General features: G+C 39.9%; 2 protein-coding genes and 1 non-coding gene across 3 annotated transcripts; 2 read left to right on the top strand and 1 right to left on the bottom strand.

The window, feature by feature from the left end:
* Positions 1 to 823: 823 nt before the first annotated feature.
* On the bottom strand, positions 824 to 10,834 carry rchy1 (ring finger and CHY zinc finger domain containing 1). The gene is made up of 9 exons (XM_022212819.2): positions 10,658 to 10,834; positions 9,047 to 9,166; positions 4,253 to 4,368; positions 3,921 to 3,999; positions 3,786 to 3,830; positions 3,640 to 3,698; positions 3,276 to 3,305; positions 2,036 to 2,156; positions 824 to 1,860 (listed from the first exon to the last, which is right to left on the bottom strand). The coding sequence occupies exons 1-9, from the start codon at positions 10,760 to 10,762 to the stop codon at positions 1,642 to 1,644; spliced, it is 894 nt and encodes a 297-aa protein (XP_022068511.1). The 5' UTR covers positions 10,763 to 10,834; the 3' UTR covers positions 824 to 1,641.
* A 2,125-nt stretch (positions 10,835 to 12,959) lies between these two features.
* Positions 12,960 to 13,030, top strand: trnag-ccc (transfer RNA glycine (anticodon CCC)). Its single transcript has one exon. It is a non-coding gene; the product is annotated as a tRNA-Gly (tRNA).
* Positions 13,031 to 13,412: 382 nt separating this feature from the next.
* Positions 13,413 to 23,529, top strand: LOC110964180 (cytotoxic granule associated RNA binding protein TIA1-like). Its single transcript, XM_022212822.2, has 12 exons — positions 13,413 to 13,626; positions 14,392 to 14,488; positions 14,718 to 14,816; positions 15,732 to 15,786; positions 16,032 to 16,119; positions 16,596 to 16,671; positions 16,892 to 17,000; positions 17,082 to 17,177; positions 19,330 to 19,414; positions 19,714 to 19,852; positions 20,452 to 20,603; positions 22,169 to 23,529. The coding sequence occupies exons 1-12, from the start codon at positions 13,601 to 13,603 to the stop codon at positions 22,305 to 22,307; spliced, it is 1,161 nt and encodes a 386-aa protein (XP_022068514.1). The 5' UTR covers positions 13,413 to 13,600; the 3' UTR covers positions 22,308 to 23,529.
* Positions 23,530 to 24,033: the final 504 nt, after the last annotated feature.

Raw genomic sequence — 24,033 nt, 5'->3', positions numbered from 1 at the left:
ACTATTACACAAAAGCAAAATATCTAGACTATACTTGGTTTTTACTTTGATTTCACATTTCATTTGTCAGAGGTAATTCTGTTACAATGGTGCTAATTTAGATGACTGCTGTTTAAAAACAATGAAAATGTTGGAATTCTTGCAGTGGTTGAACTGAAGTGCTGTATAATCAACACCTTACCTGGCAACACCTCAGATGTCCCAATGAACATTTGAAAAAGAGACTGTGATGATTTTTTTTGTAGTCAGTGCAACAAATTGTCCAGAAGACAATACAATACTGCATGGTAAAATGATGTTGTTTAGTGGGAGTTTGTATTACACTTATTGTACAGCACAGCAACCTGACACCTGCAAGAGGTAAAGACATAAAAAACACTCACAATCCTGAAATAAGGGGCCTTTTGTCAAAGCAGCAGAAATGACAGTACTGCCTGTATGTGGATGAGCAGTAACTGTTCAATAGCTGCACGTCACAGCAGCAATTGTGTCACATTACTAGTTACAAAGATGTTTCAAATTCCATTCTGTCATCTACTTAGCTAGCTTTAGACAACGTGCAGCTAAAAGGTTCATTTATAGACCATTTAAATGCCAACTATATACTTTTCCATGCATAAGCCAATGGTTGGACTTGTCAATACAAATTCATCATCTTTCTGATCAGAATAGTGACATGTTACACGTTATAGTCATAACTGAAGGAAGCAAACTAATTAGATGACACACCAGTTTTAAATAACAAATTGACAAAACTTTGACTATGTTGAACGGAGGCTTTGTAATACATTTGGATCATAGTTAGAAACACTGTAAACATGAATTTGATGTTAAATTCAAACTGAATTTATTTATTTTCACAATTTTTATCAACTGTAGAATCAATATCTGAAAATCATAAACTGGATCCACAATCAGGAACTAAAATATGGACTGAGAAATCAAATGAGGAAAAATGACAACAGTTAAATCTTCGACTTACAAAGCATCTCTGGACCTTTTTGATGTATTTTTCCTGCATAAATGCCCTGTGAATCTTTCCCTTATGCTTGATCAATCTTTCACTAAATTAAGTTAATGTTCAGATTTACACTAATGTTAATCATGTTGCTGAAGACAGTTCTAACTCTTTTGACAGATTTCCAAAGCTGGCAGATTGTTCTGTCAAGCTGCACATGATCATACAGAATATGACAAACAGACACATCTGCTCACAGTGTCTTACTGAGAGCAGTTCAATAGGAGTTATGGCACAGTTCCTGAAACCATCAAACATTTACCAGACTGTAACAGTCACTAGTCCCATGTATGTTTGCATGTTGTGTCCATGCCTTTGTGGATTTCCTCTCACAGTCTAAAGACATGCAGGTCTGATGGACTATGACTTCAAATAGTCTGTAGATGTTAATGTGAAGGTTCTGTGATCGACTGGGACCCTATCCAGGGTGCCCCTTCATCTCACCCTGCACATCCTAGGATAAGTCCAGCGCTGAAGAGCATAAGAAGGTACAGAAAATAGATGGATTTTTCGAAAGAATGTACAAAGTGGAAACATTGGCTCAGTTTACTGCTACACTCCATGTAGGTAACTACAATAAAGTGCACCAGTCAAATCCATCCATGACGGTTCAGCCAGTTCTGCTAATGTGGCATGGTCGACTCATGTTGATCTTGCTGCTCTGGTTCTGTGTCCATCTCTGCCTCATTCTCAGTGTCCTGCTGAGCCTCTGCCTGCTGTGGCTGAGGCTGCTGGATGAGTCCCCCGTCCTGTGCTGTATTGTAGGAGCCACAGCCAGTGCACTTCATCCCCAACACGTGGAAAGGCACCGTGCAGTGGGCTTGGCAGTCGTTACATATAATCTACAGTGAGGAAAAAGAAAAATGACAGATTACACGTCAAGATTACCAACTGGACAAGAATTGTACTAATTAGACTGAAAGAAATGCATAAAATGATCCATAAATAAATTAAACCTACTTTGAAAAAAAAGATAAAACATTACACATGCATTTGATTGGATGAGTGAGGTCTTACTCTGACGGTAGCACCCTGGTATTCAGTAGGCATCGGTGACTGAGCAATCTCTTTGTCTATCTGATCCCAGTGGTGCTCCATGTTCCAAGCAGAGTGCATACACAGAGGGCAGCGATACGCTCTGAAATGAAAAAAGGAAAATCACCATGTACATCCTCATTCAGTGCCTCTACATGTATTAACTAGGATACACATGGAAGCTGTGGCAAACTGGAGAACACATTTACTGCACATGCACCCGAGTGATTGAAGAAAACACAGCACAGCACACAAGTCAGGTTCAGTCAGACTTTGGACTTAGGTAGTGTGTACAGATACGGACCCGTACCCGTAGCCTGTGGGCTACGGATACGGCACTTTCCATTTGCCAGACAGATATGGACCCATACACGAGTCTCGCGAGTCAAGAAGCTGCTAACCACTGCAAACTGTTGAAAGGTAAGCAAAGGTTAAGGTTAGGGTTAGTGTTAGGGTCAGGTTTAGGGTCCGTACCTGTAGTACCGATGCTACGGGTCCGTACCGCTAGCGTCCACTGGGAGTCACGTGACCAGATCTCGCGTATCTGATTAGCAAATGGCAAGTGCTGTATCCGTAGGCCACAGGCTACGGGTACGGGTCCGTACCTCTAGCAACAACCTTGGACTTAAGTATTTTAAATAGGAGGGTCAAATAATGTACTGATTTCTTATTTGGGCATTTGCTCAGTTGTTACTTTTCCTGTCTCCAATTTGTTTCATGCACAATTGCATACCTGTCAACCCTTTCATTTTTCCTGTATTTTACTTGTATTTTCCTTGTATTGTCCTCTCATTTAAATATTTTTCTGTTGTCACTATATTGCATTGGCAGCAGACTTAACCACTGGGCCTATTTAACGAAGGTTGCCTAGTAGTGCTTTCAGGATTCCCTGTGTATGTGTGGGTGGGTATGTTGACAGTGATTGGGGTGAGGGAATGGTCCATGGTGAAGCAATGGAAATTTTTGATTACTTTAAAAACCCTCTGTTGACAGGTACGCACTTTTGAAAAGCTAATCGGCAACCTGGTTTTCTGTGTATGGATCACATTTTTTGTGAGAATTTTTGCTGTGGAAACCCTGCCCTGATGACAGAAACCAGGTTTCTCATTTACTTGCCATAAAAATACCCCAAAAAAACTGCTTAGTGGAGAAATGTGACTGTAACTTGGTGACCAAATTGCATCAAAACTAATTAAAGAAAAAAGGGGTTCATAAGACATACCCTGTTGTGACCATGTCATCAAAGCAGGTCCTGCAGAGGAATATGAACAAACACAACGTTATCTTTTTGGCATAGAAGATCTTGAATTATTCACGATAAACTCCTACAGATAACATAGATCCTGTAAATCAACAGCAGACTTAATGGTCTCAATTTTCTACTCATCTTCTTTCTGAATGCCTGTTTTTGTTTTCTTATTTTACAGATACTTTATATACATATTATACAGAGTTGGCAACCTGTATAAAAATATGTCAAGATAGTATCTTTGACCAGTGTATTTTTTCTGGCCTGTAAAAACAGAAAATACACATAATTCAACCCCAGGAATCTCATTCACTACTATTCAGAGAATGAATCATACTTGTGTAAAAGGTGGCCACAAGGAAGGACATGAGCTCCAATTCTGGATGTGTGAATATCCTGTATGAAAAGAAATAATAAATCACATCAAACAGTGGAGAAAAGGATTACATAAAAAAATATCTTCTGTACTGAAAATGTTCTTACCTCCATACACACTGGGCAGTTCTGCCTAGAAACATTTTCAACACACTGCAACAAAAAACACAACTGTAAATGAAAGCAGTGAGGACACTCATTTGCTGATCATGCAGAAAACATATGACGCAGAGTAATAATCACCTTGTGGTTTCCTCGCAGATCCTGAGCTAAACACAAATTGCACTTCTCACAATGAAAGTACTTCTCCCTGGGCCCAATCCTGTAACGGTGAAAACACACTGTGCAATAGTGGCAAATCTAAAAAACCTGAATTACTGAATTACTGACTATAGTGTTAGCTGAACTGGAAACAAAATAAATCCAATATCAGGGTGATCGTGTATACAACTTTACATTACACAAATATCTCTATCATTGTTAGTATCTGCTAGAGGGGTAAAAAAACTTGATACAAAAAATTGTAACAATCTATTGACCTGAATTTAGGATATCTGAACACTAATATTTTTTACCTGCATATCCCACAGGGCTGGCAGTGGTACTGGTTCTTATCCTTATCGAACAAGTGGCAAATGTCACAGTAATACTCTCCAAACTGCACGTGACACTGTTCACAAGTCTGCTGAGCCTAGAAGAGTGATACAGATTTACAGGTCTTAACCATAGCATGCATGTATGACACTGAGATAAAAGGAAAACAAGTAACATTTACAGTACAAAACACAGGTCATTACACTCCTGTAAAATATCATTTTATGATTCAAAATCGAATCATCTCTCACTAACTGCACTATTTCTAACTTGACAAGCAGAGGATTTCATCTTGTGAATAAGCAGAAACAAATACAACATTTTAAAAATGGGTCCAAAGTAGAAACACAGTGCAACAATAGCAAATACACTTGTGGTCACTGCCACTAGTTTGGAAAACTGGCGATCATTGAAACACAACTGAGAATACCTGTGATTTCCAGGCAGTTAAACTGCATTACCATGGCTATAATATAAGTTATGAATACCAGAATTTTCTCAGTTTTGCATGTATGGGCTGTGTCAGTCTGCATGTTGGAATTATGGTGCCACATAGATTTTTTTTAAAAATCTAATCGTGAGACTTCATAAAGCTGGAAAAGGATATGGGAAGATTAGTGGTCAACTAAAAATCTGTGGAAAGACAGCTGAAGAAGTGATCAAGAAGTTTACAATGAGCCATAGTAGCACTGATCAGAGCCACAGCAGGCAGAGACATTGTTCTACTTCTACAATCTAACTCTGAAAAACAGACAAGCAACTGCTTCAAATTTGGTGCAGGGGTAATCAATGGAAAAAAGAGTTCTGTGACAGCTCAGACAAGGTGAAGAATACTGCATGACATCAACCTCTAAGGAGGGTGTCTAAGAAAAAAAAAACACCTTGCATGCTTTTCAACATGAAATTGCATGATAAAACTTTGCTAAAAAAAACATGAGAAGAATGCTTCTGACAAATATTGGAAGCACAATCTTTGGTGAGATGTGATTAATGTGATTTTTTTTTACACACCATAGTGAACACATAGTCCTGATAGTGATGCATGGAGGTGCATAAGTGCAAAAAGGTGTTGGGAAGATGACATTTATAGATGACACCATGAATGCCTCTGGTTATGGCAAAACACTGGCTGAGTCTCTGTCTGCAGACACTCAGTAGAAGAGGAATATTCCAGCATCACAACAATCCAAAACACAGTTTCTAAAGAGGAAAAAAGTGAACACTATCACCTTGCAAAGTATGCTGCCTAGGATATTTTAAAGAGGGAGGCAGAGCAATATAATCCCAACAGCAAGAGAAAGAAGGGAAAAAGGCTCTGAATAATGGTGGAAATTTGTGGAAAACCTGTGTCCTCCATGCCAAAGAGGACTGAGTCTAACTTTTTAACATAGTAAATCTAAATTGTTAGTACACTGTGTCCCAAAAGTTTGTTCTAACCCACTGGACAACTATTTTGATTTTTTTGCCCTCAAAATGGGTTCCACCTGGTCAATCCGGTACTGTTTGGTTGCTTGTCTGGTCAAACTGTCAGGTCCCAGTATAGAAATTTCTTTCTTGACCAAAATGCAATCCATTCACAACCAAATTTTGAAAGTGTTATTACCATGGCCAAGAGTAAAGATGGAAAAGCTACTCATTCAAAGTCTGTGATTCATGCACTGGCCATTGCTCTTCAAAATGCAGGAAAAATTTGTCAGCAGGTAGCTCAAGCCCTTGGCAGAAGTATCCACTGGGTATAGAGTGGTGACAAAGATACAACAAAGGAAGATCTTTCAAAGAATTGCCTCGCTCAGGAAGTCTATGTGGCCTAATTGCAAGAGCCAAGGATCTGATGAAATATTATGCCTCAATGCACCACTGTTAATGCACAATATAAGACAAACAACATTCCAGAAAAAGTACACTGCTCAAAAAAATTAAAGGAACACTTCGAAAATACATCATATTTCAATACGTGGGAAAAACAAACTGGATCTTAGCATTGATATGGACTGGATAATGTGTTAGGAATGAAAAGTGCCAAATTGTTTGACGGGAATGAAAATTATCAACCCCCCAGGAGGGCTAAATTCAAGACAAAATCAAAGTGAAAAACTGATGTGGCAGGCCGGTCCATCTTGCTGAAATTCCTTGGCAGCAACTCAAAATGGTATTCAGTAGTTTGTATGGCCTCCATGTGCTTGTATGCATGACTGACGATGCCGGGACAAGCTCTGAATGAGACAACAGATGGTGTCCTGGGTTATCTCCTCCCAGAACTGGACCAGGGCATCACTGAGCTCCTGGACAGTCTGAGCAGCAACCTGATGGTGTCGGATGGAATAAAACATAATGTTCCAAAGTTGTTCTATTGGATTCAGGTTAGGTGAGCATGGGGGCCAGCTAATGGTATCAGTTCCTTTATCCTCCAGGAACTGCATGAGTTCTCCTACCACATAAGGCCGGGCATTGTCGTGCACCAGAAGGAATCCAGGACCACTGCACCAATGTAGGGTCTGACAATGGGTCAAAGGATTTCATCCTGATACCTAATGGCAGTCAGAATGCCATTGTCCAGCCTGTAGAGGTCTGTGTGTCCCTCCATGGATATGCCTCCCCACACCGTCACTGACCCACCACCAAACCGGTCATCCTGAACAATATTACAGGTAGCATAACGTTCTCCACAGCTTCTCCAGACCCTTTCATGTCTGTCACATGTGCTCAGGGTGAACCTGCTCTCATCTGTGAAAAGCACAGGGCACCAGTGGTGGACCTGCCAATTCCTGTGTTCTATGGCAAATGTCAACCAAGCTCCACGGTGCCGATCAGGGAGCACAGCGGGCACTAGAGGACGCTGGACCCTCAGACCACTCTCATTACATCTCTTTCTGATTGTTTGATCAGAGACATTCACACCAGTGGTCTGCTGGAGGTCATTTTGTAGAGCTATTGCAGTGCTCATCCTGTTCCTCCTTCCATAAAGGAGCAGATACCTGTCCTGCTGATCGGTTGAGGACCTTCTACAGCCCTGTCAAGCTCTCCCAGACTAACTGCCTGTCTCCTGGAATCTCCTCCATGCTGTTGAGAATGTGCTGGGAGACACAGCAAACCTTCTGGCAATGGCACGCACTGATGTGCCATCCTGGAGGAGTTGGACTGTCTGTGGAACCTCTGTAGGGTCCAGGTATCGCCTCATGCTACCAGAAGTGACACTTACCCTAGCCAAATGCAAAACTAGTGAAAAACAGTCAGAAAAAATTAGGAAGGAAAAAAATGTCAGTGGCCTTCACCTGTAAACTCATTTCTGTTTTGGGGGTTGTCTCATTGTTACCCCTCTAGTGCATCTGTTGTTAATTTTATGAACACCAAAGCAGCTGAAACTGACTAAGAAGCCCCTCAGTTACTTACCTGACCAGATTAGTATCCCTCATGTTTCACTGATTTGAATCAATACTTAGATTAAAAAGTGTTCCTTTAATTTTTTTTGAGCAGTGTACTACTTCTAGTTTTGGCCAGGAGGACAAAATCGGTGCCTGTGACTGAACGGAGAATGTTTAACAGATGTCCGGAACTGATGTTTATGCAAGATGGTGCCCCTGCTCACATTGCCCGTATGACTCAGCATCTACCTGGCTTTCTGTATAAGGAGAAATGACTACCAAACTACTGTGACCTCAAACCAATTGAGAACTGTTGGGGAATCCTGAACAGTCGCATCTTTATTAGTCCACCACCGACCACCATGAAACAGCTCAACTCTGGGGCTGTGTGGGAAAGTGGGAAGATAGAACCATCCACACTCAAGAATCTCATACATTCCATGGCTGAAAGACCGAAAGTCGTGATAAAACTGAAAGGGGGAAATGCTAGTTATTGAATAAACTGATTCTAATGCACATTCAGTCTTTGAACTTTGTTTTTCTGGGGAGGATGAACCTTTGGGACATGATGTATGCAATTTTACATACCTTATTGTTCAATGTAGCAGTAATGCATTAAATGTAATATTTATCGTAGGAGTTTCGGTAGAATCAACTGGACTTCTCTTGAAGGTTCTTGAAGACGTTTCACCTTCAACCAAGAGGCTTCTTCAGTTATAACTGACTGACAGGGAGTTCAGAATTTATAGTCACTCCAGTTCATGTGGCTAATGGTCCAATGACAACCAGGACTCACATGCCTCAAGATGTGAATTGTTGTGAAACCAGGTGGTCCAACAACAATGAAAGCAATTGTGGTGATGGGGCTCCACTTTTACAAAGCAAAGGATGTGAATCTGCCAAATCAGGAGTGACTCAAGATGTAAATGATGGCAAAACTTTCTAGGGAGAGAGACCTTATCACTGCATTATCAGTGCTTGATAAGCGGTGTCACAAAACCCCTCCTCTCTTTAGAGATGGCCGGTGCAGGCTGACTCCTGTCTTAAACCATTTGACCTAAATGTGTACATTGCTGTCCTCACATGAATGTCACTTATTCTTTAAATGCAGGTGAACTGCTAAGTCTGAGCCATACACTTGTAAAGCGGTTGTTTAGTCTCCCCTATGGACAAGTCTGTGCAGTCTGCTGCATTTGACTGCATATACAATGCTGCTCTGTTTGTGTGTTGGTGTGAGCCATTTTTTGCCTTAGAGTGTTACAATTCTGTAACTCCCTGTCAGTTTGTGCGAACAGAATAAACCTCTTGGATAAGAAGTGAATTGTCTTCAAGAAACTGTTGTATCACAACACATGCTGGTCCTGCTACAATTGATAGTAGAGTTTAAACACTTCAGCTGCTTCTCTCAGTTACCTGCTGCACCATCTGACACTCAGAGCACTGCACCTCTCTGACTTTGAATCGATCCATCTGGTGGTTCTCTTCTGCATCATGGCATAGCCGACACACATATAATTTCCCACAACAAGGTGCCTGAAATATGTAGAAACAAGTGAATACAGTCAGGTCAAGGATGGTTCTGCTAATCACACATACCACAGGTTCTGCTAATACTTTACAGTAGTTTCAACACCGAATGACTTCTGGCAAAACAGGGTGATATAGTTGTGTAACAGTAAAATTTAAGTTTCAAGTCTGTTTCAGTACATACATAGAATAATCAGTACAATGTAGTGGGTGCTAAGCCAATGTAACAAATAATCCAGTACTCAAAAATCCAAAAAGTGGCCATAATTTCAATAATATTATACAGCTAATGGACAGAAACATGTAACAGATATTGACCAAGCTCTCATGACAAAGTTAAATCTTCTGTTACCAGCTAGCATTGAACTGACAAACCAGAGGGCTGAACTACAAAGCAAATTTAACATAGCCAGGCTTTCTTTGTGTATGTCCACTCAACAGAAATTAAAACCCCAGTCAGAGATAATGAATCATGAAGGTGATTATCAACTTTATTTGTTAATTCAGGTTTTCTGCTTCAAATTCAGTGCGCGTTCACACAAAAGTGAGTGCTTAACCCATCATGCGACTCTTCTTCTGCTAAAAATGAATCAGTCATGTGCAGCTGGTTGATAACAGGTTGTTAAGGTTATGACAGTAAAATATGCTGCTATTGCAAATGACACAAGACAGTAAAGCTGGTACAAACACGTGTTAATGTATTTATTTTACTGATCATTAGAGACGATAATTTCTAAGACAGCTGCACATTAGAGCTGTTAAACTTTAAACTTCATATGTTCAAACATAATATTGCATTGGAGTGCATTCAGGTCTGACACTGTCCCATACTGCAATTTACTTTAATTTTTGGCCAAATCAAAGTGAAATTAATGTTACTGATCGAATATTTTCTGAAATGAATATCAGTAGAATAATCATTTTTCTAACCTCTGTACCATCAGCGTCGTGCCAGCAATGTAAACAGGCTTTACAGCAAATCAGGATCAAACTTAAAATAACACATTTATACCGATTTTGGCATCACCAACGAAATACATGGCAACGCGATGCATGTAGCTGTTGTACGGGTTTTATTTAGTGGTTTTAATAATATACAGCTCAAGGTGTTTACAGATAAAACATTTTCTCTCATTTTCCTCGAGTTAATAATCTGTATCGCTCATCGATTTGGTTGAAGTGAGACGCTTGTTACAGCTGATTTAAATCCTAAACTCTTAACACAACCTGCTCCCGACCAGGTTAGGTCAACAGTATCGGTTACCATGGAGATCTAGTCAACTTAAAACAGATCCTTCCTGATACTAAAAACTCTGACTTTAGGCTCAACGTACCGTGCTAACCGGCTAATCTCGCTTCGTACTACAGCCCTCAGCTAGCTTTGACAGACGCGTTACTCTTTTTATCAGAGTTACAGTTCGGCATATGAAACCACTCTTAGCCTTCCCCGTTTATGAAAGGCAAATATCTGGGACACATTTAACAACGTTAACTCACTTTCAATAAGCAGCTGCGCACATAGTGCTCACAACCAGCAGGAGAAGCCATGTTTCGTCCACAATTTGATTCTTCTTCGCGTATGGCCTCGTGTACTTCGTCCATGGACGTAATAAAGAGTAGACGCCGCTCGGGCTGCTGCGCAGCGAGAAATACGGCCGCCCTCTTGGTCCGGTCACCCGCTCCACTCAGCGCTGTTTGACAGCGCATTTAATCCATCTTAACTCTGACTATTAAACTGATTTTTCACGCGTTTTTATTTTTATTTTTGGCTGCAAATGTCATACATGTAGCTATGATACAGGACAAATGGTTCGGCGTATTTTAATATTCATAGCGGGATTAACAGTAATAGAATATTCTGATATTAAGCTCGACTGTAGGCAGTAAACACTGCAAACACTGTAAACACACACACACTAATATATGTTCGAGAATCTATGACTTCGTCCACCTTTTCTTCTTCGTTGGTGTTTATTTGCAGATTGCAAAACAGCGTAAGAGGTGCCTACTTCCCGCTACTGTATCCCATTGTTTGTTCACGACAGTACGTATGTCAACTACTGATTGCCCAAAATTAAGGGAAAAAAACAACCCAAAATAAACCTAAGTTGTGTCTAAAAGCCTTTGTGAGTGCCTTGGACCTTTGAACTGTGCACTATATTGCTCATTCCTGCCCTGCCTCATATGTTGTTTAATCAAGTGTCTTCCACTACTGAAAACTTGACACTTCAATTAAATATTACTAAGCACTGGTTAATATTTACAGATGTGTGTATTCTACTATAATATGGAAGCGAATGTGACTCAAAACTCAAATTCAAAAGCATTTCTGCTAATGCTTTTGAATTTGAGTTTTGAGTCACATTCGCTTCCACAGTCATCAGTCACTGCTTTTCTAGACTTTGTTTCTCTCCACTCTGACTTACTTTAAATATGTGTCTGTTTAGGAATTGCAAAGACTCTCTTTTCTATTGATCTGTTCCTGATCCTATTTCCTTTAATATTAACTGAGGAATGTCTTCAAGTATTTCAAAATGACAATGGTCCTTTGTACAATGATTACAGTTTTCCTCAGTCTCTTTGGCACATTTCTCAAATCAGAATTGAAATTCTCAAAGTTACTTGTTCAATCTTCACATCATTGTGTCACTTGTGCACATCAAAAAAGCAGTTTCTCATTTCATTGAAGAAGTTGCAAATGCTTTGATACATCCATGCAAATGATTCTGTACAGTTCTCTGCTGTTTCCTACATTATCAACTGCTTATGTCATGTTGATCAAAATGTATCATAATGGGTCTCTGTTGAATAGTCTCACCCTCCACAACATTTGGGCATTAGTTCATCCAGTAAGTCTGGTGAACAAGTTGTCCTAATATGTCAAGGATGTTTCTCTACATTTCCATTTGACTATTTTTTTTTCTTCTAAATCTGGCCTGAATTGGTGAATGGCTCCCAGGTGAATCTTGACTTTCTCTAACGAAGGGAAATGTGTAAAGGATTAGGGTTTTCTGAAATCGCTCAAAGACGCAAGAGAAAATATTCATGATGTGGAGGAGAATTTGTGGCCCAACATACAGGAATGTCAAGTGGTGTAGGAAGACTGCACTGTAATTCCTACAGCACTGCATGTACAGTTTTCCATAAGGAGATTGTCCTATGTTCACATTTCTACTTTTTTTCTGTGCTGTGCAGCAGCGCTTTCTGTATCACAATGATGTGGTCTGTCAACAAACAGTACACAGCGTAAATGTGAATCTAATCTCCCACATACACTAAAGTGTAACTTACAATTTACAATAATTTTCATCCAAATTTTAGCCATTGTACACATCAGAACATCTCACCAGAGTACACTGTTATAATGACAACATGACCAAGCAATTTGACTGTGTTATCAATACACAATGGCACAAGGACTTGTCATTCTGAAGGCATTGACACATATATTTACTTTTGAGAGATGATCGAAGGATTTTGAGCACGAGACTGGTTTCTCCGTGTCATCCATGGTGTTTTGTTATTTGTACGAATTGTTTTGAGAAAGCCCTGCGACAGACTGGCGACCTGGCGGCGGAGGGTGTCCCCTGCCTTCGTCCGAGTCAGCTGGGATAGGCTCCAGCACCCCCCGCGACCCTAGTGAGGATAAAGCGGTGTATAGAGAATGGATGTTTTGAGAAATGTACTTACTGTTTTGCAAATGTCGAGGATGATTCCAAAAACGACTGAAAAAACGAACTGTAAATCAACCACAGTGACAGACTTTTCTAAAAGACTTTGCTCCCCCCACTGTATAGCGGCGCCGCTGGTGTAGTGGTATCATGCAAGATTCCCATTCTTGCGACCCGGGTTCGATTCCCGGGCGGCGCACGTGTTTTGCTCCTACGCTAGACATTAAAGTGTTACCATTTATTACAATTAGTTGATACACTTCACCGCAAAAGTTATAATCAAATCGCCCTGTAGCTGTGAGACACTTCAGCAGACTCTGGCTAACAACATTCCAGATGTGTCCAGTTGTTATTTTCTTCAACATCTTTGCACTTTGTTTGAATAAGCAACGACTACGAATCGGCTAATAAAAAAATAATATTCAGCATAGCGTTGCAGAGTCAATAATAAATGTCTGTGTGTGCAATTCTTGCCATGCAGATACAGATGTGGAGGCACATCTTTGTGTGTGGGAGAAAGAGCGCTTGATTTTGGCTTCATTTCAGCGCGCAGGTTGACGCTGCTGACGCCGCTCCTCCGCCATCTTCAACTTCCTATTGTTTGCATCAGACGGAGGCTGTCTGCGGTGTGTATGAGCAGAGGCGGCCACGGATTTATCGTTAAATAGTAGATATAGTCTTTACGGTCGCGGTCGCTCAAGCTCAGCACAAACAATTTGTATGTCAGTGGACTAAAGAGCTCTCAGGACGCGACCACTAAACCTTGACGATGGAGGACGATCAACCCAGAACCTTGTGAGTAACGGCGGCCCTGTCTATGCCCTGGAATGGGAAGGCTTCGTCTAACTACGGCGCGTCCGAAATGTTTCCACGTTGTTGTTTCAATTAAGACCTATAAAACCATGTCGTTTTGACACACATGCGAGTATTTCATTAGCATTATTGTTTTACGTTGGTAATTGCGACGTTTACACATGCAATACCGTAATAGAATTACCGATATGGACACAAAGTTCTGCTTGATTTATCTGTATAAATAGACGAAACCGTAATTCGCCCGAAAATGAAAGCGAATGGCTAGCTAGTGCTAGCTACCGTTAGCTAAATATGTAAACGCATTCAATAAGTCACTTCTTCTTAAACGCAGATGTTTTCATGAAGTAATAGTTATATTTAGTAAAGATGTCACATTTTCTTAAGAACGAACAAGCATTATGTAGACCGTAGCTGGAAGGATGTAATTATTAAAGTACCCCTAGCTGCCAACACACTTAGCCTGAGGCCCGTGTGAACCGGCTAGCCGTGTTTTAGCTAGCTAGCAGACAAGCCACGTCAACGCTCGGTGAGACGGCACGGAACAGTTCCAGAGAGGGGGTGACCATACTCGAGTTGTTTGTATAAAACAGAGATTATTCCTATTAGTACTTAGTCCTATTTCATTGCTGTTTATTTGATGATACAAGGAATTGTTGTGGGCTAGCCTGGTTAACTAGCCTTTGTTTGCATGCTACTTCCTGTTTGACAAAGACTCAATTCCCCTACATCTCTCCTTGTTTGCAGGTATGTGGGGAATCTGTCCAGGGATGTCACCGAACCCCTCATCCTCCAGGTCTTCCAACAGATAGGACCCTGCAAGAGCTGTAAAATGATCGTTGATGTGAGTGTTATTCCCTCTCGTAAGGATGGTTCGACTGTGGGAACTGGCATTAGGCTTTGGCCTCAAAGGTTGTGGTGCTGTCTTTGAAAGTCTGCACGTGTTATATGATTGATTTTCCCTTCTCAGCCTGTCATGTCAGGTCTGACACACCAAACTACAGTAGGTGGCTCTTGTCATCAGCAGTGATGAAAGTGTTTACTTAATATCAGTATTGTTTTCCCGTTAACAGACGGCTGGAAATGATCCATACTGCTTTGTGGAGTTCTATGACCATAGGCATGCTGCTGCCTCATTGGCAGCCATGAATGGAAGGAAAATAATGGGTAAGGTAAGCTATCGTATCTACAGGGTGAGTGGGGATGAGGAGGGGCTTTGGGAATGGGAAATTAAGGTTCATGCTTTCTAAAGACACAACATACTGCTGCCATTGATATATTCCGTTAAATGGATAGGCAAGAGAAGGCTGCTAGTGCTTAAAAAAATCAAAGCAGATATTATAAATTTCAGACTGTCAAATTATTTCTCCTTTGATAATGCTACTTCCCTTCTGGCCACTGAAATGTAAAGGTCTGGAAATAGTTATAGTGTTAGGTATGAGCTGTCTTCATGTGGCTTGAATTTTTCAAGCAAAGTGAGGTTCCAAAGACAAATTAGTTACAAATGTAATTCAGGGGTGCAAAAATGCAGTCTTGGAGGCTTAATGAAGCCAGGTTACTTAGTACACTAGAGCAAACCATTAACATTTAATCTTCAACATTTAGAAGACCTCTGGGCCACACAAAAGGATATTAAAGTGGTGCTGGACAGTGTAATAATGAGTTCAGTAAAAGGACATAAACTGGAACCACAGATGACTGTAGCGCTGACCTAAACAGCCACTCTGTTTAGATTAGCTGTATTTATTAAAACATGTTATTGTAGTTTATACGGTTGTTGTTTTTGCTTTATGCCTTTGATCACAGTGGCCTCTTTTGTATCATCCCATGGTTGTGCTCTTGACTTCGTTCACATCTACAGATGCTTTCTGTTCTGTTAAGATAACTGAGAGCTTGCAGTTTGATACAATATCAGTGAGAGATAAGGCACCACATTAAATCTAATTTAATATCTCTTCATGATGGTTATAGATGTTTAAGCACTTTTTAAGGCAGCCTTTACAATCATTCACCCTTATAATGAAGGTTTTGCTAATTGATGTAAACATACACCACCTGGCCTGTTCTTTCTCTGCCCTTCTCTGCAGGAAGTCAAAGTCAACTGGGCCACGACGCCAACCAGCCAGAAAAAAGACACAAGTAGTAAGTACATGCGCTTGTTGGTATGGACATATGCTTCATGAAATTAATGCAGCAGAGAAGTCTGATTCATAAGTACTGATGTTTTACGGAATTGGAATGATAGAAATTCCCATTACTGTCTGATTTTCATTGCATACACGCTTTATTTTACTCAAGACAGCATGTAACCGTCTTGGACAGGATACGAAAGTTTAAGTCAGTGCCTATAATGTAAGATTCACAGAACTATATTTTTCATTTTATAGATCACTTTCATGTGTTTGTTGGAGACCTCAGCCCAGAAATAACCACAGAAGACGTCAAAGCTGCCTTCGGTCCATTCGGCAGGATATCGTAAGTATCATACTAATATTTGCCGATGAAGATGATTCAGTCAGGGATAGACTGATCTCTGCTACCAGGAAGCAATGTGATCCCCATTCCTACCACGTACTAGTAAACGTGTTAAGAAAAACAGTGGGGTGCATTCATAGACCTGTAGACATTGTGATGATTTTTTTGACAGTCACTTAATTGCTTCAGTAATTTTTTAAGCAAAATAACAATTATTGGCAAATTGTGGCCCCTTAAATGTAATAATTTGCACATTTTCTGTGGTATCTTCGCTACTAAGCCAAGTATTTCAAGTTTTTGTACTGTTGGTGAGTAAAAAACAAGCATTTTTGGTGGTCAATAGTTTATTTGTACTTTCTGAAATAAAACCTTTAATAGATTAAAAAAAATCTGTGAAGTAATTGTTAGTTACAGCCCTAAATTGAAGAGTTCAGAAAGCCACTGTAATGTGCTGTCGTTGGTGTTTTTGTCCACAGAGATGCTCGTGTGGTGAAAGACATGGCTACAGGGAAATCTAAAGGCTATGGTTTTGTGTCTTTCTTCAATAAATGGGTAAGTTGACATCATTGTGTTTGTACTGCTGTTGATAGTGGGGTTCTTAAGAACATTGTGTACATGTACATCTCCAAAGGACAAAACTGGTTCTTCGTCTTACTTTAAAATTGGCACAAAGATGGCCTCTTGGTTTGTGTTGTTCCATTTTAAAGGGGTGCGTCTTAGAGTTTATGTTGTTGGCGTCTGCCTTGATTAATCAGATTCTTTATTTTCACAGGACGCAGAGAACGCCATTCAGCACATGGGGGGTCAATGGTTAGGAGGCAGACAGATTCGAACTAATTGGGCCACTAGAAAGCCGCCCGCCCCAAAGACTACCTATGAAAGTAAGTTGTCAAAAATATGCAGATTTTGTTTGCTGTGGAGATTGGATTGACAAAAGAATTGTTTCCTTGTGTTCCTGCCAGATAACTCCAAGCACCTATCCTTTGATGAAGTAGTGAGTCAGTCCAGCCCCAGTAACTGCACTGTGTATTGTGGTGGAGTCAGCACAGGACTGACAGGTAATGAATACTGTGAAAAATATTGCTAACATAAATGTGACAATAACACTGACAAAAGTAGGCTAAATACACCAAAAGTATAGACTAAATAAAGGAGAAGAGGTGTTTGCTGAAAAAAGAACAGTGAGCACTACTTTTAAGGGAATATGTATACTCTTATCTAATCTTTCTATTGTTAGTAGTAGTAGTATTTCAGTTAAGCCAGAAGTGATAGTGAGTTTATCCTATTGCCAAGTATAGTAACAGTGTAGCTTCGAACTCCCTATTGTAAATAGGGTTGGGCAACGAGAACCTGTACAAACTTGAAACTTGCTCCAAAATTCTGCTTCCAAAGGAATCATTTAATTTTGAGTCAGGTCATCACTGCAGAAAGCTACCATATACTATCAGCTATCTGTCTGTGGCTTTAGGCATGTGAGCTGACTGCTTGCCTGTCTTACTCTTCCTCTAATACACTTGTCTTAATGAGTTGTGAGTCGAGTGTTTCTGTCACTTAACCAACTCAGCTGTTGCAGAGATGCTTGATTAGAAGGTTATCAGCGCACACTGTGTGATAATCACTTTAATTTAAGAAATGTTATGGTACAAAACACTTCATGAGGATGGAATTGGACTCCGCTATTGTTAACACAGAGTAGCAGAATGCACTTGAAAATATTTAGAAAACCAGAAAAGAGACCATTGTTGCTATAGTTGTGATTAATTCATCTTGCTCCGCGTTTCTGCTCTTAGCATTTATCGGTGGTAAATAGTGTGTCTCAAAGCTGTTGTGTGAAGAATGCAGGGAGACATTATAGTGGCATGACATGAACAGGACTCTTTATTTCTCTTCTGCGACAGTGAACACCACACAGAGACATTTGATAACTTTTGTGCTCATCGAGGCTCGTTACAGCTGACTAAAGTATCTGTACTGCCCTTCTAACAACACTTTACTGTGACTACAACAACATGAGATACACACTTTATACAACAAACCCACTGCTTTGCATCTCAACTTTCCTCAGAGGGATGTGGAGTCGGGCTGTGGGTGTGTAAACTCACTGGTTTAAAAAATATAATTATATTTATTTGTATAATTATTACATGTTTGTTTACCTTGATAGAAAGTAATCAGATCCTTACTAAAGTAAAAGTACTAAATAATACCAGAAAAATTCTGCATTCAGTATTTTATCTAAAGTAAAATCATGTTTTGTAATATTTGAAAATGTACTGGGTTATTAAAAGTAGTCAGTGTAGAAAGATGTGTCATAACTGTTACGATATTATACAACATGTTATATTACTGCATTATTTTTAGTCGTGCATTAAAGAAAAAAGATTTTATTGATGCAATAACCATATCAGCTACCTGCTGAAACTTCAATCTTTAAAATAGAAATACCAGCCATAGCTATTAAACCCCGTTGTTGTTAAGAAATGAGTACGACACGTGGTTGAGGCATAACATTGCATTGAATGTTGTTTTTAAAACTGCAGTGATTAGTTGGCCAGTAGTACTTAAATCATTCGTAACTAAATAATTATATTGCTTATTTTTTAAAAAGCTAATGTGTCAAATTCTCTGCTTCTAACATCTCAAATATGAAGGTTTTGGCTTTTCTTTGTCAAACATGATAATATTGGGAAATTACAACGTTTTATAACCTCATTTAAAGGGCTCATTTTCAATGATTTTGATGTATTGATGACTATATCATCAATGCATCTATATAATGACTATATCAAACTGTGGCCACACAAACAATACTGTTTTTTGGGATGAATTCATTTGGGGTTTTGACCTTTTTGGTGGAAATGCTGTTTGTGATTAACCCATTGGTGCACAAAATGGGTCAAAAGTGACCCAAAATCTAATGGAAATGGATATCTCCTGACCCACACTGCACATCAAAGGGCTAAAAAGATAAATTAATCCATACACTGCCTGTTTATGTCATTACAATATTTTAGCTGAGGTTATTTTGCTCAGTGAGATTTTTCAAGGTCCTGTGGTGTTTTCAGCAAAGTCGTGATTTTAACTTGCAACCGCCAAGAGACCTGTACACGAGGGTGATAGCATGGCCCATCTCTTTTGCAGCTATTGTTTTCTTACAACACAACCCACATAGGAACAGGATGTAATATTTACTCTCTGCTTGGCTTTTAGAGCAACTGATGAGACAGACATTCTCCCCCTTTGGACAAATCATGGAAGTCAGAGTTTTTCCAGACAAAGGCTATTCATTTGTGAGGTATGTGGAACTTATGTCTTTTCTGTATCATTTTCTTTTTAAAGCCATGGTAAAGTATGGTGTGGACCGTAGAGACATGCAGCAAAGGTATAGTACACTGTGTGGTAAAGACAACCTCTAATATTTTTAGGATACTGTGGACTACTAGTATGGCATGTTTTTAATGCTGTAAGCATCTGTCTGGGCTTCACACAGTTTGTTTACAGTACACATCTCCAGCAGTGGTGTTGGAATCTATAAAATGTATATAATGAGATTCAGTCTTTCCTTAGTCTCTCTCTCCCTCTGTTTTTGTCCAGGTTTAACTCCCATGAGTCAGCAGCCCATGCCATTGTGTCAGTGAATGGCTCTTCAATAGAAGGCCACATAGTGAAATGCTACTGGGGTAAAGAAACCCCGGACATGATGAACTCAATGCAGCAGATGTCTATGCCCCAGGTAAATGCCCTGTATTCTGTACATGCTGTGTAAAAAACAAAACAAACAAAAAAGAACAACAGCATCTAGTCATTCAGTTCTTAGGACGATGTAACCATAAGCTTCTGGTTAGTGCTGCAGTGTGTTGTGATGTGGTATATATTTTAAACATTAGATGATTTGAAACCACATCTCGGACATCATCGAACATCACAATGAAAGGAAATCGAGCATTTTGCTGCTTTTCATTTACCGTAATTGCATGTTTAAGGGATAAATGAACTTCATATATAGCAGGTAATGAGACCGAATGTGTTCTATAATTTTAAAAGGATTCAAATCTGAAAATCATTTTTTGTCATTTTGCTGTGGCTTTGAAATGATACTCCTCCTTGTGACATGCCCAGGGAAATGAACCCATTGGTCCATGTGCTTCTAACATCCCTTCGTCACATGGTGGCCTAATGTTTGTCCAGTCAGTTATTGAATTTTGCAAGTTCCTAGCAGGAAAGGAAAGTTACAAAATTTCCTGGTAAATTAAGGGTTGTGATTACTATGACTGTTGAAGTGGTAGAGGGTAAACCATACTTAAATCATACTTTATGTACTAAACCTTACAGCAAAACAAGATGGGCTTCGCTGCAGCCCAGCCTTATGGCCAGTGGGGCCAGTGGTACGGCAATGGGCCTCAGATCAGCCAGTACGTCCCGAATGGGTGGCAGGTCCCCACTTACGGTGTCTACGGCCAGGCTTGGAACCAGCAGGGCTTCAAGTAAGTAGCACGGTGTGCACAGGGCTCCCCTTCACCGCCTCCTTCTACTCCAGCAACACCAGGGTCTCCCCTTCAAGACCGGGGCAGCGAGAGCCATCTCTGGCCACAGGATGGAGCCATGGCCTCCCTCCCCCAAACCCACCTCCTCCCTGCTCCCCTCGACAGCCCCTCACCTTGCTCATCTTGAGAAGATTGAGAAATAAGCATAGACCCACAGAGAACAATCTGAACTTTAATTTTGTTGCTAGTCATGTTTCAGTGTGTCATTACTGCTCACTGTGCACAGCACGTCCTAGTACCTGAAGGGTTTTGTTCCAAAATGTTTTTTTTGTCATTTGAATTATCGTCCATAACTCAACGCAATGAATGTAAAATCACTTTAACTTCTAAAATATAAATTTTGAATTTCATTACGTTGAATAATTGACTAAATACACTGAACACAAAAAGTAGTAAATCGTCAGAACAAAGTTTCACTTTCTGTTCACCTGGGGAATTTGCTGATGAATTAATTTCCCTCTGTGTAAGATTGCCCAATGTGTGTAAGGATTCTCTTTAAACCTGTTCAGTTGTTTTTTGTATGTCTTCATTCATGTCATAGCTTTTTACACCTTTTTTTTTGTTTGTTTTCATTGATTTTTTTTTTTTTTTTTTTTTTTTTTTTTTTTTTACTGATGACTGATCTGTACATGAAAGTCAACAGGACATGTTAAATATCATTTGTAGGTCTCAGATTTTGGTTTTATTCAGACAGCCTAAATGCAGTGATGTTGTGTGCACCCAAGAACAATAAAGAAGAGGTCTTATGTTGCTGACAGTCTAACATTCTTGGTGAACATCTGCATAAACGGGCTTCTCACAAAGGTGTGACGTAGATGTAACTGAAAGCAGCGCGTTTGGTTGTCAGATGTACAGTAAATGCACAATTTTTAAGACAGAGGCTAGACCTCTCTTGACTTGAAATTTGAAGATACAACTTTATCCTGTATAAGCTGTCTAATCTCCACACTGAACTTAGAATTTAGTTTTATTGCTGAAATGCAAAATAGCCTTAAAGTACTTCATATGAATCAGGGGAGAATTTATCACTTATTTGTAATAGTTTGTGGCCAAATGTAGAAGTGTGACGAGAAATGAATATGGTCTACAGTGTGGTTTACCTATCTAAAGGCTGGTTACAGCTGTCCTCTCTTTGTGGTTATCAGCAGTTGGGAGGGGGGTGGAAGGGAATATGTGGCCTGCTGCGCTTAGCCTGTATGCTCTTTGTCTGCTTTTCCACCCATATATAATCAAATGACACTTCCCTCTGGTCCCTCCTAAAATTCCTCCACTTTCTGTTTTTTTTGTTTGTTTTTTTGCGAGCTTAATTTTTTTTTTTCTTCACCCAGCATTCCTCACCCTCACAACCTCTGATAACTGTTTGCCTTCTTGTTCTCATTCTAGCCTGTCCAGATTCTAGTAGCTCTAATTCAAACCGTCCCTTTGCCTCCCTTTCGCCTTGTCTCTTCTAACCTGCTGGCATTTTGTCTTTCTCTCTCTCTCTCTCTTTACCTCGTTTTTTGCAGTCACTTACCGGCCAGTGCTGGGTGGACTGGCATGAGCGCCATCAGTAACGGTGGCGTTATGGAGCCTACACAGGGATTGAATGGGAGTATGCTAGCCAACCAGCCTGGTATGGGAGCCGCAGGATACCCCACACACTGATAGGTGGGCAGGGTGGGAGATTTGTCAACCATCAGCCTCTTATTGGCTGTACGGTGCCCTGCGGGGCTGTGTAACACCGCCTCCTTTTGTGGCAGGACTAAGACTTTTACTGGGATGTCAAACCTATTGAGAAGGTTGACGTCTGTGAGATGTAAATGGAATTTCATGGGGGGGGGGGGGTTGAGGTACCAGGAGCCAAGGAGCAGCGATTTGACCCACACAGGTATTTACACCCTCTGTGGTAGGCAAGACTGGCCATGAACCAGGGCTCTTACCGTTTTTAAGTTAACTGTAAATGAGTATAAAACTGTAAAGGAGAAACTTCTGAATTTTTTTTCTGGGTTTTACAAATTGCTTCCATTTTCACATCTTTTCTCTCAGACAGCCACTGAGAGATTTTTTTTAAGAAACTTAAAAGTCTGAATCATGCTAAGTTATGAATCTTAGTTATTTGAGAAATGGAAAGCTGTTTAATTTGTTCTAATTTTCTCTTGGATTAAAATCAATTGCAGGGATTGTTGCCACTGCTGTTTCTCTGTAAGGGCAGATAAATATTGCACAGTTTTTTCCTCTCTTGTACTTGCTAGACAAATTTGACTACCAAGAGTGTTTCCTTTTTGCATTCCATTTCTCCTTCATATCTTTCAGACAGCCTCAAATCTTTTCGCCACATGTAAATAACCATTCATTCATTTGAAACAATGTAAGTAAAATGCTACTGTTAACTGTGGGTGCTTGCTTTCATTTTTGTTTTGATAACTCAACAGTTAACTCCGACATTGTACGTAGCAGAGTGGCACTATCAAATGTGACACTGGCACAGTGCAACACACGATTCTTCCATGCAGGGATAAGACAGCATTGCCATGCAGTGCATACTTAAAATTTAACACAATTCAAATGTTAAAGAGTGAACATGTTTGACACTTCTGATGTTTTTTAAAGATCTATTGAAACGCCAGTATTTTATATCAAAAATCTGAGTGGATTCAACCTTTACACTTGCTCTTTTTGCCAGAGAAATGGGGAGGCCTACATTGTAACTGTTGCCTTATAGAGCTGGTTTCTTTTAGCTGACAAGATACTCTTTTTAATTAGGCAGTGCCTACAGACATTTTGAGACCCTTTTGTTTAGAAAGGTGTTAGCCCTGAGAACTGATGACTCTGCTACTGTAATCAATGTTTTCTTGCTTTGTCCAATTAAAATGCTAATGCACATAAACCACACTGTATTTGCCTTTTTCTCACAGAGATATGGAGACTATACACAGCCTTGAATCACAAAAAAATGCATCTGATAACTGTTTCTGTCTCAACTTATTTTTGTTTTCAGAGTTAGTTGAAGACTTAAACAGCTTCAGGAAAGCTTGCAGTCGTCTCAAAAGTTGAATATGGTTTTGAAGCCACTCTTCATTCATCCTGCTGTAAGCAGGTCACATTATAGCTACAGGTTTATTTTGTAACACTGACTTTTAACTGTGTGATTGTGCACTTAAATACCTGTGGTAGAAGTGGACAAATACTCTATAGCAGCACAGTATTTTGTAGCTGGACCATATCGTGTGGGCACTGCTTTTAAACATCCTACAGCACCTGTAGTCTTGTACCACTGAGGGTGCCTAACACCTGCTGATTTAACCCATAAAACCTCACAAAAGTTACATATTTAGAAGTTTTCTCACAAAAAATATTCCTTTCTGACTAAGTTGTTTATCTCAAACTCTAC

This window comes from Acanthochromis polyacanthus, chromosome 7 (assembly GCF_021347895.1).
Source record: "Acanthochromis polyacanthus isolate Apoly-LR-REF ecotype Palm Island chromosome 7, KAUST_Apoly_ChrSc, whole genome shotgun sequence".
Lineage (NCBI taxonomy): Eukaryota > Metazoa > Chordata > Actinopteri > Pomacentridae > Acanthochromis > Acanthochromis polyacanthus.
This window is presented reverse-complemented; position numbering and strand designations above follow the sequence as displayed.